At 43.0% G+C, this 20,659-nt stretch overlaps 1 protein-coding gene and 1 long non-coding RNA gene across 2 annotated transcripts in view; one reads left to right on the top strand and one right to left on the bottom strand.

Moving 5' to 3' along the window:
* GANC (glucosidase alpha, neutral C) overlaps window positions 1-20,659 on the top strand; it is a 104,778-nt gene that overhangs the window by 76,274 nt on the left and 7,845 nt on the right. The window contains exons 17-21 of the mRNA XM_033190421.1: window positions 11,932-12,033; window positions 13,215-13,458; window positions 14,879-14,943; window positions 17,267-17,343; window positions 19,932-20,006. Of these exons, the coding sequence (XP_033046312.1) occupies window positions 11,932-12,033; window positions 13,215-13,458; window positions 14,879-14,943; window positions 17,267-17,343; window positions 19,932-20,006 (563 nt within the window). The remainder of the gene's footprint in view (window positions 1-11,931; window positions 12,034-13,214; window positions 13,459-14,878; window positions 14,944-17,266; window positions 17,344-19,931; window positions 20,007-20,659) is intronic.
* On the bottom strand, window positions 15,442-18,570 carry LOC117070811. The gene is made up of 3 exons (XR_004432065.1): window positions 18,395-18,570; window positions 17,094-17,201; window positions 15,442-15,546 (listed from the first exon to the last, which is right to left on the bottom strand). It is a non-coding gene; the product is annotated as an uncharacterized LOC117070811 (long non-coding RNA).

Raw genomic sequence — 20,659 nt, 5'->3', positions numbered from 1 at the left:
TTTCAAGCCAATATCCTTGATGAACATTGATGCAAAAATCCTCAAAAAAATACTGGCAGACTGAATTCAGCAGCACATCAGAAAGCTTATCCACCATAATCAAGAAGGCTTTATTGTTGGAATGCAAGGTTGGTTTAACATACCCAAGTCAATGTGATTCATCACATAAACAGAACTAAAAACGAAAACCACATTATCATCTCAATAGAAGCAGAAAAAGCTTTCAATAAAATTCAGCATCCCTTCTTGTTAAAAACTCTCAGCAAACTAGGTACTGAAGGAACATACCTCAAAATAAGAGCCATATTTGACAAATCCACAGCCCACATCATACTAAATGGGAAAAGCTGGAAGCATTCCCCTTGAAAACTGGCACAATACAAGGATGCCCTCTCTCACCACTCCTATTCAAAATGATATTGGAAGAAGTCCTGGCCAGAGCAATCAGGCAAGAGAAAGAAAGTGCATCCAGATAGAAAGAGAGGAAGTCAAACTATTCCTATTTGCAGATGACATGACTCTGTATCTAGAAAACCCCACAGTCTGAGCCCAAAAGCTCCTTAAGCTAATAAACAACTTCAGCAAAGTCTCAGGATACAAAATCAACATCTAAAAATCATTAGCATTTCTATACACCAACAACAGTCAAGCCTAGAGCCAAATCAGGAACATAGTCCCATGCACAATTGCCACGAAAAGAAGAAAATACCTAGGAATACAGCTAACCAGCGAAGTGAAAGATCTCTACAATGAAAACTACAAAATGCTGCTCAAAGAAATCAGATATGACACAAACAAATGGAAAAACATTCCATGCTCATGGATAGGAAGAATCAATATTGTTGAAATGGCCATACTGCCCAAAGCAATTTATAGATTCAGTGCTATTCCTGTCAGACTACCAATGACATTCTTCACAAAACTAGAAAAAAACAATTTTAAAATTCATATGGAACCAAAACAAAAACAAAAAGAGCCTGAATAGCCAAGGCAATCCTAAGCAAAAAGAACAAAGCAAGAGGCAGTATACTACCCAACCTCAAACTACTACAAGGCTGCAGTAACCAAAACAACATGATATTGGCACAAAAATAGGCATGTAGACCAATGGAAAAGAATAGAGAGCCCAGAAATAAGGTTGCACACCTACAACCGTCTGATCTTTGACAAAGCTGACAAAAACAAGCAATGGGGAAAGGACTCCCTCTTCAATAAGTGGTGCTGGGACAACTGGCAAGCCATATGCAGAAGATTGAAACTGCACTCCTTTCATATACCATATACAAAATTAACTCAAGATGGATTAAAGACTTAAAAGTAAAACCCTGCCGGGCGCGGTGGCTCAAGCCTGTAATCCCAGCACTTTGGGAGGCCGAGACGGGCAGATCACGAGGTCAGGAGATCGAGACCATCCTGGCGAACACGGTGAAACCCCGTCTCTACTAAAAAATACAAAAAACTAGCCGGGCGAGGTGGCAGGCACCTGTAGTCCCAGCTACTCGGGAGGCTGAGGCAGGAGAATGGCGTAAACCCGGGAGGCGGAGCTTGCAGTGAGCTGAGATCCGGCCACTGCACTCCAGCCTGGGCAACAGAGCGAGACTCCGTCTCAAAACAAACAAACAAACAAACAAAAAAGTAAAACCCAAAACTATATAAAAACCCTGGAAGACAACCTAAGCATTACCATTCTGGACATGGGAATAGGCAAAGATTTCATGATGAGGACACCAAAAGCAATTGCAACAAAAGCAAAATGACAAACAGGATCTAATTAAACTAAAGAGCTTCTGCACAGCAAAAGAAACTATCAATAGAGTAAACAGACAATCTACAGAATGGGGGAAAATATTTACAAACTATGCATCTGACAAAGGTCTAATATCCAGCATCTATAAGGAACTTAAGCAAATTTATGAGAAAAAACAAACAGCCCCATTAAAAAGTGGGCAAAGAACATGAACAGACACTTTTCAAAAGAAGGCATACATGTGGCCAACAAGCATATGAAAAAAAGCTCAACGTCACTGATCAATAGAAAAAAACATATCAAAACCACAATGAAATACCACCTCACACCATTCAGAATGGCTATTATTAAAAAGTGAAAAGGTAACAGATGCTGGCAAGGTTGCAGAGAAAGGAAAATGCTTATACACTACTGGTAGGACTGTAAAATAGTTCAACCATTGTGGAAAGGAGTGTGGTGTTTCCTCAGGTAATTAAGAACAGAACTACCATTTGACCCAGCAATCCCATTGCTAGGTATATACCCAAAGGAATACAAATCATTCTGTCATAAAGACACATGAGTGTGTTTGTTCACTGCAGCACTGTTCACAATAACAAAGACATGGAATAAACTTAAATGCCTATCAGTGGTAATCTGGATAAAGAAAATGTGGTACATATACACCGTGGACTACTATGCAGCCATAAAAAAGAATGGACTATCTTGCCTGTGATCTAGTCTTTGTTTTTTTCTTTTTTATTAAATTTATTTATATATATGTGAATGAGATCATGCCCTTTGCAGGAACATGGATGGAGTTGGAGGCTGAGATCATGCCCTTTGCAGGAACATGGATGGAGTTGGAGGCCATTATCCTTAGCAAACTAATGCAGAAACAGAAAACCAAATACCACATGTTCTCACTTAGGAGTGGGAGCTAAATGATGAGAACACATGGACACATAGAGGGGAACAACAGACACTGGGGCCTGCCTGAGCATAGAGGGTGGGAAGAGGAAGAGGATCAGGAAAAATAACTAATGGGTATTAGGCTTAACATCAGGGTGACAAAATGACAAAATAATCTGTTTACCGACATAACACACCTGTGCATGTACCCCTGAACTTAAATTTTTTAAAAAATGAGCAAAAGATTTCTGTAGACACTTTACAAAAGAAGATACATGAAGAGGCTGGGCATAGTGGCTCATGCCTCTAGTTTTAGCACTTTGGGAAGCCAAGGCAGGTGGATCACTTGAGGCTAGGAGTTTCAGACCAGCCTGGCTGTCCCGACCCACAGGACAGTCCAACGGGCCCTGGAAGGGGGAGTGGGAATGGAGGAGACAAGAAAACACGAGAAATGGAGACAAGACAAATAGCCTGATCAAGTCTCGTTTAATGGTGGCGGTGCAATGCCTTATATAAGCTGGCAGGGGAAGAGGTTGGGCCTGGGCGGTAAGGGGGGGCCGGGTTTTCTCAAATTACAATCACGCATGCGCCGTTGGTTGGTAATTTTCCCGGGCGCAGGATCGCGCCTGCGCTGTAGGCTGCATATCTTCCTGGGCGCGAAAAAGTTTGTGCGCGCGCGCGCGCGGGAAAGGTTGGCGCACGGAGGAACAGTTTAGGCAGGCGCGGGAACAGTTTAGGCGCGCGGGGGAAAAGTTTAGGCGTGCGCGGGAAAGGTTGTTAATGAAGAACCTGGAAACGTGCCATCTTGTTTCCGCTTTGTGGAGATCAGCAACAGAGGTCGGCTAATTCCAGGCCTCATGGCTCCGGACAGGTCCCCCTTTTTTATATATAATTGTGGCTAGAAGATTGTCCCTCGGGAACTGCGCCTGTCTTAGGTTGGAGTAATGCATCTCCTCACTGGTACCCGTCATGGGATTAGGCAGTAGCTTATGACGGCCCTCCTGTCTTAGGTTAGTGAGAGATGATACTCTCTTACCCGTCGTTGGCTGTCCAGTTCAGCACATAGGGAAGGTGGTCATAATGGGCGTGAGTATGAACCACCGCGATCTTCTTGTTCTAGGCAATGATAATGGACCTGTATAGGTTTCGCTTGGATAGCCTCGACTTGTTGCTTAATGAATGTCATGAGCTTATTGAAGACCAAAGGTCCTACAGAGAATAAGAGCAACAGGCAAAGCAGTGGGCCCAGGAATGGCATAATATAGGGAAGGAGTCCATGGAACCCAGTCCAAAACGGGTTATCGGTTATTTCTTTTCATCGTTTTTCTAGTTCTTGTAGACGCCTGATTTTATCTCTGACGATCCCGGATTTGTTGGCATAGAAACAGCACTTTTCCTGTAAAGCCAAGCAGATGCCTCCCTGTTCTGCAGTTAGTAAATCTAGGCCTCTTCTATTTTGGAGCACTACTTCTGCCAGAGAATCTACCTGATCTTGTAAATCTTGTATAGTACTTGAGATGGCCTGCATATCTGAGATCAATTGGCGAGACAATTTGGTGTATTGAGTAACAGAAGCCCCTAGGCCTGTAGCCCCAGTTGCTACGGCAGTAGTTATGCCTAATCCTGCAAGTAAGGGGATAAATTGTATTGCCCTTTTGTTTCTTCCTAAAAAGTGATCTATAGCTGGGATAGGTACAGGTTCATCTCCAGGGATAATGTCTATGTCTGGCAAAAGTGTGGCTAAGACACAGCATCCTGTCCAGTTAGTAGGTAAATAGGTATAAGCCCTATTATTGCCACATATAAAAACTGAGCTGTTTGGGGCACACAACGGTTGGGAAATATTTGCTATGGTGGAACAATTATTGAACTCATTGAATCCTACATCAAGGTCGTAAGTGTTATTAAGGGGAGGGGAGTAGATGCAAGAGGAACGAGGAAATTCTAAAGGTTGTACTTTAAGGGGAGGAATTATGGTGCAAAGGGTATTGGATGTATAATTTAAGTCATTGCTGGGTATAGCAAGAGGAATGGGATCTCCTGATTGCAGACACAGCCAGCAGTCATTAGCTAGACTAGAGTTGGAATTGTTAAGCAGGTTATGAGTAGCAGTGAGGAGGTCAAAGGTCTGGGCATCAATTTTCTCTTTCCCTCGGGCTTTGGGCAAGGCCAAGGGGTGGTAGTGAATTTCCGGGTACAGGGACCTTTGCAACTCCTCAAGTTTTTTGTATACCATAATTTCTCGGACCTTGTCTTGTGGTCCTCCTCCGTCAGAGATATGAAGAGGGGGGCGAATATTCCAGCAGACAGGCTGTCCTACAATTCCAGTACAGCCAGCTGATATAAGGTTATTGGTATTTCCTAAAACTGTAGGGACATTGCTGGCCCCTATAGTGGGATTTCTAGTTCTTGTTAAGATAGCAGTATAGTATGTTTTACCGCCAGAGGTGCATTCTTGATAAGTCGTGTAGCAGGAACTATGCATAGCAGCCTTAAATGTGTCACAAGGGCAGGTTGTGGTACCCCCTCTGCTAGATATTCTTGGGGTTGACACACACCTCCACTTAAGGGAGTTACTAGGCAGGTATGCTGTGTAAGCGGAGCAGGACACAGTTGAGAGGTACTTAATTGGAGGGGAGGTCACATATCCCCCATAACAATCACAGGGCTTACCGTATCGTTGTTGTATATATGTACGGGCCTCATGGGGATTACCGAAGCCGGCATATACCTGGAGTGCTTGGCAGATCATCACCATGGTCCAGAGGGGCTTGTAGTTGGAGTTCATCTCTGCAATAGAGGAAAAGAGTACTCTCAGGGAGAAAATTACTACCTGGATTGGCTATTGTTAGGTACCTGTCTCACCAGTCGCTCTGGTAGCCATCTGGCTGCATCATGAGTTTGAGAAAAAACACAAACTGAGCCTCTTCCCCAAATTAACACTGGGTCTGGACCATGCCATGTGTTGTCTAAGGGGTCTTTCCATTTAACCATGGCAAATTGTTTTTTGGACTTGGAATGCCAAAATCGATCGGCTGCTGATCTGTTCAGGTTATCCAAATTTAAAAAATTTAAAATAAAAAGTGTGTGATTAAGGATATTCTAGGGGTGCCCTTAGTAGGGTACCATTCTCCCTTTTTTATTTTGTCAATGGTGGTTTTTAAGGATAGGTGTGCTCTTTCAACTATTCCTTGTCCTTGAGGGTTATATGGAATTCCAGTAATGTGCTTGATTTGTAATTTAAGACAAAAGTCTCGAAAGGCTTTGGATGTGTAGCCAGGACCATTGTCTGTTTTTAGTTGTTTAGGCTTTCCAACTATGGAGAAACAGTGTAGTAAATGAGCTATAACATGTTTGGTAGCTTCTCCTGTTTGTAAGGTGGCTAATATAAATCCACTAAATGTATCTATACATACATGGACGTATTTTAAGTTACCGAATTCTGAATAATGAGTGACATCCATTTGCCAGATCATGTTAGGAACTAGTCCTCTTGGGTTAATTCCTAAGTGAGGGACTGGCAGGTATGTTATACAGGTCTGACATTGTTTAACTATTTGTCTTGCTTGTTCTCTAGTTATTTTAAACATCAGTCTCAAAGTTTGAGCATTAAGATGGTGTAAGGCATGAGTAGCCTGTGCTTGGGCTAGGTTTGTATTTGTAGCTATGGCTACCGTCTTGGTTGCCATATCAGCCAGTTGGTTGCCCTGGGATAGAGGTCCTGGTAATCCTGAATGAGCTCTAATGTGTCCAAGAAAGAAGGGTGTTGTTCTATTATGTATTAATTGTTGGCATTGTAAAAATAACTTGGCTATATATGACACATGCTTAATTTGTGCTACTGTCTCAAGTAGAGGTATTGAGTGAACTAAGTATGCACTGTCAGTATAAATATTAAGAGCCTGATTAGGGAAGGCTGACAGCACCGCGATTAGGGCCTGTAATTCTACTAACTGAGCCGAGGTATGGCTGGTTTTGAATTTAACAGTGGTGTCAGCAAAGGTATATGCAGCAGTTCCTGTGGATGACCCATCAGTAAATACTAATAAGGCATTGTCTAAAGGTGTTTTACTGGTGACATGAGGGAAGACAAAAGCATGTAGCTTACAAAATTGGACAAGCTTGTTTGGCGAGTAATGGTTATCTAAGTTACCGGCATAAGAGGCGCAAGCAATCGGCCACGTTTCAGTGTTTTGCATTAGCCAATGGATTTGTGGCTTAAAATAAGGTTGTATGATCGTAGAGAGTTCAATTCCAAAATATTTTTTGCTATTGTCTCTACCTAAGATGATTAAATCCGCTATGGCATCATAATAGGGGAGTAATACCTTTTTGGGTGATGAAGGCAAGTGGACCCACATAATAGGGTTATTTTGCCAGAATAAACCAGTAGGTGTCAGTGTTGTGTTAAAGATTAAAAAGATTAATGACTGTGAATAGTCTATGTTAGTAACAATTTGCTCAGCAATGGCCGCCTCTACTTTATTAAGTGATAAAAGAGCTTCTTTTGATAACGACCTAAGGGACTTAGGGTTGGGGTCACCTCTCAGGGTGTCGAATAAAGGTTTTAAGTCTCCCGTGGTGAGTTTTAAGTATGGCCGAAGCCAATTTATGTCTCCAAGGAGCTTTTGGAAATCATTGAGGGTTTGTAACTGATCTTTACGGATAACGGCTTTTTGATTTGTAATTTTAGGTCCATTTATTTGAAAACCTAAATATGTATAAGGGTCTTGTAGTTGTATTTTTTCTGGAGCTATTTGTAACCCCACTGTGGTTAGTTCCTGTTTGAGTTGGGCAAAACACTGTAAGACTTGTTCTCCTATTTGTCCTGCTATAAGAATGTCATCCATATAGTGTGTAATATACATTTGTTTCCATGTCTCTCTAACTGAGTGTATGGCTGTAGCCACATATTTTTGACACAAGTTGGGACTGTTGGCCATACCTTGAGGTAACACTTTCCATTGGTATCGCTTCATTGGTTCTTTAGAATTTATAGATGGTAAGCTAAAGGCGAATCGTTTTTGGTCAGTAGGATGAAGGGGAATTGTAAAAAAGCAATCTTTAAGGTCTATGATAATTTTAAAATATCCTTGAGGGATTGCTACCGGAGAGGGTAGTCCGGGCTGCAGAGCACCCATAAGTATCACGGTAGTATTTATTGCTCTTAGATCTTGTAAGAGTCTCCGCTTTCCGGATTTCCTTTTTATGACAAATATGGGGGTGTTCCAAGGAGAGTTGCTTTCTATAATGTGTCCTGCCTCTAATTGTTCCTGCACTAACTGTTGGGCAGCGGCAAGCTTCTTATTGGTTAGTGGCCATTGATCAACCCAAACGGGTTCATCTGACTTCCAAGTGATTGGGTCAGCACTTTTTTGGGGTGCAGGCATGTCAATGGCCACGGTTAAAAATTTCCAAGCCCCCTTTTATCTAATTTTCCTATGGCTGGGATTGGCTGCAAAATGCCATCTTCTCTTCTTCCTAACCCTTTCCCAGGGTGGTAGCCCTGAGCCAATATTTGTGCAGTGACTATATCATTTGGGCTACCCATCATGACCCTCATTTGGGAGAGAAGATCTCTACCCCAAAGGTTAACAGGCAAATCAGGGATAACAAATGGCTTAATGAGACCGGAATTACTTTCTTGATCTCTCCAGGTGAGATATTTGGAACTTTGTCTAGGATTATTACTTTGCCCGATTCCTCGTAAATTTGTTGAGGTCTCTGAAGTGGGCCAACTGGCCGGCCAATCTTGTTGTTTAATATTGTTACATAGGCCCCTGTGTCTATCAGTCCTGTAAATAAGTTTCCGTCCAGCCACAAGGTGAGAGAGGGTTTTTGATTAGTAATGGGCTGTACCCAGTAGATGTCTGAGGATCCGATTCCTCCCTTTCCTCTTAGGGGCGATTGCACTTTATTAGCTGTTTTTAGCGATGGTAACAGGAGTAACTGCGCTCTTCTATCCCCTTGAGGAATGATAATGATGTTGTCAATAGCCTTGGCCATGATTTTGATTTCTCCTATATAATCACTATCAACTATTCCCGAAAAGACCTGTAGGCCTTTCATGGTGATGCTGCTTCTCCCTAGGATTAATCCAAACATGTTTGAGGGTAGGGGTCCATATACCCCAGTACCTAAGGCTTGCGGTCCCATTTCAGGGGTTAATACTGTCTGGGAGGTGGAACAGAGGTCCAATCCTGCGCTTCCTGGGGTTGCTCTACTAAGTTGTGAAACGGATTGTGGTTGGTTGGTACAAAACTGACCGCCCCATAAGCTTGTTTTGGGGCCTGGGGCCGGCCCCTCAATCCGTTTCCCTGTTGAGGTGTTAGGGGATTTCCTTGATTGTCAATTTTAGATTTACATTCATTGGCCCAATGTTTTCCTCTTTTACACTTAGGGCAGAGGCCTGGAGCTTTTGCCTCTAAGGTCTTAGCTAGCTCTCCCTTACAATCCCTAGCGAAGTGTCCCATTTTTCCACACTTAAAGCACCCCCTGCTATTTTTATTTTTACTGGCGAGGAAGTCTTTTACGGTTTGTCCACTAAAGGCAGCAGCCATAGCCAAACCCTGTTGATATGAGGGCCCTATGTCTGAACAGAGGCGGATGTAACCTGTTAAGTCTGTTTTCTTTCTATAAGGTCTGATTGCTGCCTGACAAGCCGGATTAGCATTTTCGTAAGCTAGCTGTTTTACATAATCCACCCCTGCCTCGGCATTTCCAAATATTCTGCTGGCCATGGTTAAAAGTCTATGTACAAAGTCTGCAAAGGGCTCATCAGGTCCTTGTTTGACCCCCGTGAGCGAGGCTCCTGGATCCCCCTTAACAGGAAGTTTTCTCCAGGCTTTGGTAGCCGCTGCTTGGATTTGAGAAAACAGTCCGGGATCGTACTGCATCCGAGCATCGGTTTCTGTGTAATTACCCGAGCCAGTTAGCATATCAAAATCCCAACCATTTCCGGCTTGTTGGTTTCTCTTGGCCGTATCTCTACAATTTTCATAAAATTCTGACTTCCAAATCAGATGGTCGCCTCCGGAAAGAACTGCTCTAACTAAGGTATTCCAGTCAGTGGGAGTGAGCCAATTTTCAGCCACAGATTCGACTATGGCCAGGGTGTACGGGGCAGTAGCTCCGTATTGCGAGACAGCGGTTTTTAGTTCTTTTATTACAGTAAATTCAAACCCATTGTGGTGTCTCCAGGCTCGGCCCTGCGCATCTGTAGTTTCAGTTACTGGAAAAACGTCTCGAGGAGAGGAATCCTCCCTATCCCTACTACCAAGCGCCCTTCCTTTTGGGACATGCTGTCCGGGTCTCTGAGGGTGAGAGTGTTTCTCTATTCCTTTAGGGTATTGAACGCTCTCACTTCCTGTCCTTAATTTCTGCAATCTAGTGATTAAAGACTGATGTAGTTCTTCGAGCTTTATTTGCTCTTCAAGCTGTGCAATTTTTTCTCCAAGCTCCTCTTTTGGGTCTATTACTGCCATAACTGCGGGGGCAGAAGCCTTATTATAGGGAGGGGGATAAGTAAGAGTTTGTGGCCAGTCAGAATTATGATATTTTGCTGCCTCTTCCTCTAAATTATCCCAGTTTACTTCTGAAGGGTTAAGGTTATTTTTACTTTTGCTTTCATTAGTTGTAGGTAAAACTGGGTATTTTTTAGCCTTTTCCTTAGTTGATGTTTCTATGTTTGTTATTGAGGGGACCCCAGCCTCTTCCTCATCGCTTTGTAGCGATATAAGGTCTATTTCTTTGTTAGGTATGGATTTTTCGAGGTTGGTTTGGGAACTGCCTCTTAATATTTCCTCAGTCTGAGTAACCACCGCCATTACCTCAGGATCTTTTTTCTTTTTCCTTTTTATCTATTATATCTTTGATTCGATTCCAATAAGAAAAGGCTGTTATCGGAATCTTTTCTGGTCCAAAAGTACTATAGTAATCTTGAAAACAATCTCCCACTCTACGCCACCTCTTTATGTCAATGGTTCCCTCTTGTGGAAACCAAGGGCAGGTATCTTTTACGAAATCAGAAAACTTAAATAAATCATTACTTTTAACCTTTACTCCTCGTGTTTTTAAGGCCTCTTTTAATTGCCCTACATAAATTTGATGTTGGCTCAATTCTTGTCCCATAATCAGACACTGTTACTCAACTCTGGTTCCAACGCAGCAGGCTCCCGCGACGTCCGGAGGAATTTCTTCCACTTTTACTTTAGGCCGACTTTAGTGCCTTCTTCCTCACTTCTTCCCCCGTGTCCAGGTCCCTGTCCGGGCGCCAGGTGTCCCGACCCGCAGGACAGTCCAACGGGCCCTGGAAGGGGGAGTGGGAATGGAGGAGACAAGAAAACACGAGAAATGGAGACAAGACAAATAGCCTGATCAAGTCTCGTTTAATGGTGGCGGTACAATGCCTTATACAGGCTGGCAGGGGAAGAGGTTGGGCCTGGGCGGTAACGGGGGGCCGGGTTTTCTCAAATTACAATCACGCATGCACCGTTGGTTGGTAATTTTCCCGGGCACGGGATCGCGCCTGCGCCATAGGCTGCATATCTTCCTGGGCGCGAAAAAGTTTGTGCGCGCGCGCGGGAAAGGTTGGCGTACGCAGAACAGTTTAGGCACGCGCGGGAACAGTTTAGGCGCACGCGGGAAAAGTTTAGGCGTGCACGGGAAAGGTTGTTAATGAAGAACCCGGAAATGTGCCATCTTGTTTCTGCTTTGCGGAGATCAGCAACAGAGGTTGGCTAATTCCGGGCCTCATGGCTCCGGACACCTGGCCAACATGGTGAAACCCCATCTCTGCTAAAAATACAAAATTTAGCCAGGCGTATGGGGCACACTTGTAATCCCAGCTACTTGGGAGGCTGAGGCAGGAGACTCACTTGAACCCCTGGAGACAGAGGTTGCAGTGAGCGGAGATCACGGCACTGTACTCCAGCCTGGGCAAGTGAGAACATGACTCCATCTAAAAAAAACAAAAAACCCACATGTATTATATGCAAGTTATATCTTAAAGTTGTTTTTTCAAAGGGTTCCTCCACTATCCAACCTAAACTATACTTCAAAAATAAGTGCAATTTCAGAATATTTTCCTAGAATGCTTGTTTTGTAGATTTTAATAACTTTTCACATTAGAAAATTGATACTTTTCATTGTAGAAAATTAGAATTTATTTATTTTAAGCCAAGAAATTGGTTTTCCTTTTCATTAAGTTGTCTTTTACAAATAAGGAATCTACATAGGAAATTGAACACATGGGTTGATTTGTGATTTTAATATATTGTTGCTTGTGACCAAAGGTGCTGTGTGGACAGGTGACAACACAGCAGAATGGAGCTACCTGAAAATTTCTATCCCAATGTTACTCACTCTCAGCATTACTGGGATCTCTTTTTGTGGAGGTAAGATGAGTCCTTTGAGGCTTGAAGTGCAAGAAAATAAAAAGTGAGGGTGTTTTCATCAAAGCAGATTACAAATCCCTTCTCATTAGCTGTTGTGGGCAGACATAAATGTGGGAAAGAGAAACTGTGAGAAGTGAAGAGAAGCGGATTAGAGAGGAGAGTGAAAGGCTTGCCTCAGAGCTATTTCTGTCTGGTCTGTGTTGAGGACATGAAATCAGGTTGTCGGAAAGGGAGCCAGAGCCATCCTCTTATCACTTCCTTCCTGGACAGTCTTGATAACTAGGTTTCTCTTCCTGACAGCTATCTTTTCTTCTTGAAAGTGAGAAAAATAGAACTACAAGGAATTTAGAAAATCAGAAAGCCTTACAGAAATTCTTTTTACTCAGCAGATTTAAAATTCTGTGGCATATTTTAACTGTACTAAAACAAAAAGATATGCTCTTGAGAAAGATAAATTTAGTTAAAATAAAATTTTCCAATGGACTGTCTTCCCTGCATCCTAAGAATTCTCTGTAGATGAGAGATCTCAATATGGAAGGGGCTCAAGATGGCTGCAGTTCCAGCTGCTCCTTGTTTCCTGTAGGAGTAGAAGCAAATTATTATCATTCTTTTGATGCATGTGTTTTTATTGCATTGGTCCATGTACAATACAAGGAATATATATACTACTCAATGGCCCAGCATGGAATTCTATTCTGATAATCACAACATCTACTTCTGATTATCTGCTTCTCTTCAGTTCTTTCTGTTTTTATCTTAGTTCAGCTGTTGCTTCCAAAGGAAATCAGTTGCCAACCACCCCCTTCCAACACACACACACACACACACACACGCGCACGCGCGTGCGCGCGCACACACACACACACACACACACACAGTTATTTAATCAGGCAGACATTTTTCAGTGTCTGGGTTATCTGTTTTGAGGAACATACAGGAATATTGATCTCGAAATAAAGCTTCTGACCTTTTGATAAGAAAGTAATATTCTAAGAACCCATTGTCAGATCCCCAGACTGAATTATGTAGTAAGGGTCACCTGTTTGAGGCCACGGCTTTATCCTGTCCTTTGGAGTGCATATACTCTGCTTTTCTCCTGTCCATCTTCAAGACCTTAATTTCCTTGTGTGCATCATTTATTCAAAGCTTGGTTGCCTCACTTGGCCTTCTTTTGCTTCCAGCTGACATAGGCGGGTTCATTGGGAATCCAGAGACAGAGCTGCTAGTGCGTTGGTACCAGGCCGGAGCCTACCAGCCCTTCTTCCGTGGCCATGCCACCATGAACACCAAGCGACGGGAGCCCTGGCTCTTTGGGAAGGAACACACCCGGCTCATCCGAGAAGCCATCAGAGAGCGCTATGGCCTCTTGCCATATTGGTATTCTCTGTTCTACTATGCACACGTGGCTTCCCAACCTGTCATGAGGTAAAAAAGCTTCATCCATTCAGGGACTGCAGCAACCAGTCTGTAATAGAAGATCTCAGTCATTAAAGAATGCAGTAATTATAGTGATTTCAAGAGAAAGGTGAAGAAATGCTACATATTTAATCAAGTTTCAATAAGCTTATTGAGCAGCAGCAGTGAACAGGGTGCTGGCTGTTGGGGACACAGAAGATAAAAACTAGGTCTCCTACTGCTTTGTGATTAAAATGTGAATATTTGATAGGAGACAGAATAGAGATATTTCAAAGAAAATGGAAGTGGCTTTGTAATAACATTCATTCAGTATTTAACCTATAAGTGTCTTCTCATGAAGAATAACTTATTTTGTTAGGCTTAGGCTTAAATCATATGAAAAAGAGTCTTGGCTCTTTGGCACGTTCCCATTTCCTTTGAATAGTTATAAAACTGAAAATAGGCCAGGCGTGGTGGCTCACACCTGTAATCCCAGCACTTTGGGAGGCCAAGGTAGGAGGATTACCTGAGGTCAGGAGTTTGAGACCAGCCTGACCAACATGGTGAAACCCTGTCTCTAAAAATATAAAAATTGGGCTGGGCGCGGTGGCTCAAGCCTGTAATCCCAACACCAAAGGAGGCCAAGACAGGCAGCTCACGAGGTCAGGAGATCGAGACCATCCTGGCTAACACAGTGAAACCCCATCTCTACTAAAAAAAAATGCAAAAAACTAGCCAGGCGAGGTGGCAGGCGCCTGTAGTCCCAGTTACTCGGGAGGCTGAGGCAGGAGAATGGCGTAAACCCAGGAGGCAGAACTTGCAGTGAGCTGAGATCCGGCCACTGCACTCCAGCCTGGGCAACAGAGCGAGACTCCGTCTCAAAAAAAAAAAACAAAAAAACAAAAATTGGCCAGGCGTGGTGCTGTGTGCCTATAATCCCAGCTACTTGGGAGGCCGAGGCAGGAGAATCGGTTGAACCCAAGAGGCAGAGACTGCAGTGAGCCAAGATAACACCACTGCATTCCAGCCTGGGCAACAGAGCAAGATCCATCTTAAAAAAAAAAAAAAAAGGCCGGGCGCGGTGGCTCAAGCCTGTAATCCCAGCACTTTGGGAGGCCGAGACGGGCGAATCACGAGGTCAGGAGATCGAGACCATCCTGGCTAACACGGTGAAACCCCGTCTCTACTAAAAAATACAAAAAAACTAGCCAGGCGAGGTGGCGGGCGCCTGTAGTCCCAGCTACTCGGGAGGCTGAGGCAGGAGAATAGCATGAACCCGGGAGGCAGAGCTTGCAGTGAGCTGAGATCCGGCCACTGCACTCCAGCCTGGGAGACAGAGCAAGACTCCGTCTCAAAAAAAAAAAAAAAAAAAAAAAAACACTAAAAATATAAGTGATTGATTGCAATAAGATGTCTATAATGGTAAAACAATATTTTTTTCTTTCCCCAGGCCTCTGTGGGTAGAGTTCCCAGATGAACTAAAGACTTTTGATATGGAAGATGAATACATGCTGGGTGAGCATTTCTGGATTTTTTTTTGTTGTTTTTTTTGTTGTTTTTTTGAGAGAGTCTCACTCTGTCACCCAGGCTAGAGTGCAGTGGTATGATCTCAACTCACTGCAACCTGCACCTCCTGGTTTCAAGCAATTCTCTGCCTCAGCCTCCTGAGCAGCTGAGATTACAGGTGCCTGCCACCATGCCTGGCTAATTTTTGTATTTTTAGTAGAGACAGGGTTTCATCATCTTGGCTGGGCTGGTTTTGAACTCTTGACCTCATGATCCACCTACCTTGGCCTCCCAAAGTGCTGGAATTACAGGCGCGAGCCACTGTGCCTGGCCAAACATTTATTGATTAATTATAGTCGTTATAAAAAGTGTAATTATGTTTTTATTATATTTTCTAATATAAGAGCCCTAAAAAATATCCTAATTCCAAGAAAGCCAAAAAATAAAAATAAAGGAAATTCCTTCACCAAGATTTCTAATGCATTATTAGTAGGATCATACCTCCATTCTGTTGTGATGTAGCATTTCTCATAAATTGTTCTTGCTGACTTATTTGGTGGATGTCTTTTAGGATTCTTGTTCTGGGTTCACTCTTCTAATCCTGTGAGATCACTTTGGGGAAGGGAAGTAGAAAAAAACAGCCCAGGTAGTGTGATAGGAAAGAACCAGAAGAGTTTATTTCATATGCAATAATAGGATTTTTTTTGGTTGACCTCTTCTTTAAGAAAGATTAACTATCAAATCCAGAACGTAGATTTTTATCAGCTTAGTAACAGGGCTCAAGAAGCCAGGCTAAATATACTGTTCCCGAAAGGGTGAATCTCATTTCTGAGTTCTTTTTTTTTTTTTTTTTGAGATGGAGCCTTACTCTGTTACCCAGGCTGGAGTGCAGTAGTATAATCTCAGCTCACTGCAACCTCTGCCTCCCGGGCTCAAGCAATCCTCCCACCTCAGCCTGCCGAGTAGCTGGGACCACAGGCATGCACCACTATGTCTGGCTAATCTTTTTCTATTTTTAGTAGAGATGGGGTTTTGTCTTGCTGCCCAGGCTGATCTCGAACTCCTGACCTCAGGTGATCCACCCACCTTGGCTTTCCAAAGTGCTGGGATTACAGGCGTGAGCCACCACAGCCAGCCCCATTTCTGAGTTCTTTAAGTCTGCACTCATCATTAGGTCTCAGTTTAATCGTCACTGCCTTGGAGACACTTCCTTGACCACTTCTTGTTTCCTTATACCTAATTCTACCTAGTAAAAATCAGCCCCTCTTATTATGTAACTTTCATTCCATTTTGTAATTTTGCCTCTTTTGGTATTTGTTTTAATTCTAATTAATTCGTAATTATGTTTTACTATTTGTTTTCACTAACTGTAAACTTCACAAGGTCAGGAGCCACGCTTGTCTTATTGGCCACTACATCCCAGAGCCTCGCATGGTGCCCAGCGTGCAGTAGGCACTCAAAATAACTATTTATTGAATAAAAGAACAAATTAGTAAGTGGGTAAATTTTATATATGTGTTGTACCAAGGTCAAAGCAAATTTAATAATCCAGATTGCCTTTAAGAAAACCAGAGGCCAGGCATGGTGCTCATGCCTGTAATCCCAACACTGTAGGAGGCCGAGTGTGAGATCGCTTAAACTGAGGAGTTTGAGATTAGCATTAGCCTGGGCAATATAGCAAGACCCTGTCTCTACAAAAAATTTAAAAATTAGCTGTGCACGGTAGGTGTGTACCTGTAGTCCTGTCTACTCTGAGGCTGAGGCTGGAGGATTACATGAGTCCAGGAGTTAGAGGTTGCAATAAGCTGTGATTACACTGCTGCACTCCTGCTTGGGGAACAGAGTGAGACCCCATCTCCTGTCTCTAAAAAAAAAAGAAAGAAAAAGAAAACTACAGCCTCTCTGATGATAACCATCCAAACAAGAGGTGCTGAGCATCCACACTGACCACACTTCTGGATAATAGTTGTGGGCTTCCCATCATCAGTGTCACTCACAGCAAACAGTGAAGCACTTGGAAAGGAGCAATGGTGCTTTGACTACTGACACACTAGCAGTTAGACAAAAAATGAGACCGATGGACTGTGTCAGAGTCCCTTCCTATAATCACAGTATACCCAAAGTGCATTAATGACAAGTGATGACCTTTTTGAGCTCACCTCTTTGAGCACCTGTCCTCTTTCTATCAGTGCATCTCTCTGACAAATCACTGGTTCAGCTCTCCGAAGTTCACAGTTGGGAGGTCTGTAACCGCATGATAGCTAGCACTCAATTAAAGAGAAAGAAGATTTTTAGACCTCTTATAATGATACTCAACTTTATTTCCTCTTAGGGAGTGCATTATTGGTTCATCCAGTCACAGAACCAAAAGCCACCACAGTTGATGTGTTTCTTCCAGGATCAAATGAGGTAAGAGTAATAACAAACAGCCGCATATCTGATACATCTCATATCTCTCATCCCTTCTTTTCTTTTAGGAAAGAGATTTCTTCTTCATGTGTTTGTGAACACACCCCAAATGACTATAGCAATCAGTGATTATAGTTAAGTCATGACCACTGTCCTCAGAGGTCAAGACACTTAACAGAGGAGAGAAGGGAAAAAGATGAATTGGTGAGGATTCTGAGGAGGATCAGAGTGATTTTTAATCTTCACACTTTGACTAGTAAAAGTGAGTCCTGATAAACACACTGAGGCTTGGGGTAGGAAGAAATCTTCAGCAAACTCTGGGTGAAAGCAAGTATGAAGTGACTTTGCTCTTTGGTCTAGCTTTATCTGAAACCTGAGTTTTGGGTACCAAAAGCTGGTCTCAATACACTCACCGAAGTGGGTAAAAAGTAACAATAGTGACTCCTTTCCCAGATTCCTCTGCTCTTTTATTATTGTCACTAATTACTGTCCTAGGTATAAAATATCATCCTGGACCTGCTGCAGCCCAGGACACTGAACCCACGCAGGGCACAGGGGAGAGGAGGGAATACTGTTGGTCTGCAGGCAGAGAGCCATGGGTAATAAGAGCAGCCTCCAGAGACAGGCCACAGATAAATCCAGAGGGGCCAGGAGAAGAACTGGAGCAAAACTCAGGGCACCACACTAAGGGAGGAGGGTGTGGAAGGGAGAGTAGGAAGGAGACAGACCCTACAGAGTGTCCTTGAGCACTGGAGCATGCCACAGGGTTCAGCAGGCAGGGGAAGAGCCACGCAGGTATGGAGCTGGTATGGGACTGCCAGGCCACATAGTCATGGACTGTAAAGGCAAGTGGCAAGGTAGCTGAACCAGGCCACGCTTGCTGCTCAGTGCTGTCAGGCTCTGGGCTGGCAACCCCATGAAACCACATCTAGTGCCATGCTCTCCCTCAATCTAGCTTTACGTGTTTGGTTGTTCTTTTAGTTTCTTAAGGCTTCTATAACAAGTAACTACAAACCTAGTGGCTTAAAACAACGAAACTTTATTCTCTCACAGTTCTGGAGGCTTGAAATCTGAAATCAAGGTGTCGTCAGGGTCTGTTTCTTCTGGAGACTCTGAGGGAGAATCTGTTCATGCCTCCCTCCTGGCTTCTGGAGGTTGCCAGCAATCCTGGGCTTCCTTGGTTTGTAGCCACGTCACTGCAGTCTCGCCTATCTTCATGTTGCCTTTTCCTCCGTGTGTCTCTGTCTGTCTCTTATAAGGACACTTGTGGTCACATTGAAGGCCCACCTGGATAATCTGGGATAACCTCCTTGTCTCAGGATCTTAATCAAATCTGTGACCATAGAAGGTAATATTCATTCCTTCCAGGGATTGTGACATGAATACATCTTTTTGAGGGAGGACCGTTCCACCTACTATGCTTGTCATTATTGACAGAACAACCAGGCTTCTCTCCGGAATGTTCATGAACTATGGCCTGTCCTCTTGGTTTCTCCAGTTATTTGGAGTTCTGAAGATGAGGGCTCTTTACTAAGGTTCCCCTGCCAAGTGGAAACCTGAGGAAAAGGTTAAATACAACAACTGCTGAATAAATGCCCTGCCAGATACTTCTGCTGAGAATTTCTCAATTTGATTCTAGCAAAGTGATGGGTTCCCATTAAGAGGAACTGGCTCCCTTTCTGACTTAGTCACAGAGTTTTACTCGTGATCTATCATCATTCCAAACACGTTGTTGTGAGTGTGTATTATGTTCCTTCAGCACTATTTCCTGGACTGTTGTGTGATTGTTTCTCTTGCTTCACAAACCTGCCATATAAAGGATGTGGTAATCCCAGGAGGTGAACTTGCAAAATAGACTCCAGGGCTGCCAGGAAGTGTTCTGAGCTAGAAGAAAGACAAAGATGTTTGTTTTCATTCTGCTTCTGATGATATCTTAAGAATTTATCCCATCAAATTACTTTAGAGACCTTTTTGGTACTTCAGCAACTAAATCCCCTTGATAGATAAGAACCTTATCCTTGAATTATGCTTTGTTTAAAAAAAAAAAAATACTATAGTAGTAATTCAAGTTTCCATTTGTTTTCCTCCCAGGAAGGAGGAGGAAGCATTTCCTTCTCTTATACTTCCTTTTCTCCTGCCTCTTTTGTAATTTATTTGCCTGCAATGTGTTTGTCTTCTTTGCTGTCTTTTTTCTTTTCTCCATCACCTCTTTCACTACTAGAAGCATTAAGTTTTCATAAGCCAAGTGGGCTATAAGATCCATGAGGACAGCAACTATGTCTTTTCTGTTCAGTCATATATACTCAGCATCTGGCACAGTGCTGGGCACAGGGTAGATTGTTCAATAGGTAGCTTTTGGATGAATAGAAAACAAATGGCCTTTTAGTTAAATTAATCAGCCATAGTCCTTTGGGATCTTCTTAAAAGCACATGTTCTTCCTAACTTCTACCCAATATATTTTTTAAGTTATACTTATTTTAGCTTTCTGGTTATTTGAAATCCAGGTAAGTGGATATTTTACTGAATAATGAAATGGTGAACAGAGTTGCTCATGTACTTTTTTTTACTGGACTCCATTACTTTCTAGGTCTGGTATGACTATAAGACATTTGCTCATTGGGAAGGAGGGTGTACTGTAAAGATCCCAGTAGCCTTGGACACTGTAAGTTATTTTCAGACTACTATTTTTACCTATCATGTGCTCTGTTGGTCGGCTAGGGCTGCCATGACAAAATACCACAGACTGGGTGGTTTTACACAACAGAAACTTATTTTCTTGAAGTTTTGGAAGCTGGAAGTCCCAGATCAAGGTGCCAGCCGATTCTGTTCCTGGTGAGGGACCTTTTCCCGGCCTGTAGACTGCTACCTTCTTGCTGTGCCTACACATGGCAGAGAGAGATAAACAGAGGGTGCTGTCTCTTACAAGGATACTGCTCCTATCGTTTCAGGACCCCATCCTTATGACCACATTTTTAACTTTAGTTAACTCCGTAAAGGCCCAATGTCCAAATATCTCAGGCTTGGGGATTCAGCATATGAATTTGGGGGAGATACAAACATTCAGTCCATAATGTGTTCCTCTATAAAAAGAACCAAGGATGCTAGTGTTCTACACAATAGCACATACGCATAGAGACAGAAGGTAGGTCCGGGGGTGCCTAGTGCTAGGGCAGAGGAGGGTTAAGGAGTCATGAGGAATGACTGTTAACTGGTTCAGGGTTTCTTTTTGGGGCGATGAAAATGCTTTAAAAGTGATTGTGATGATGGTTGCATGACTCTTAATATGCTGAAAAGTGTTTAATTGTAGACTTTAAA

Source organism: Trachypithecus francoisi, unplaced genomic scaffold (assembly GCF_009764315.1).
Source record: "Trachypithecus francoisi isolate TF-2019V2 unplaced genomic scaffold, Tfra_2.0 Lachesis_group3, whole genome shotgun sequence".
Classification (NCBI taxonomy): domain Eukaryota; kingdom Metazoa; phylum Chordata; class Mammalia; order Primates; family Cercopithecidae; genus Trachypithecus; species Trachypithecus francoisi.
This window is presented reverse-complemented; position numbering and strand designations above follow the sequence as displayed.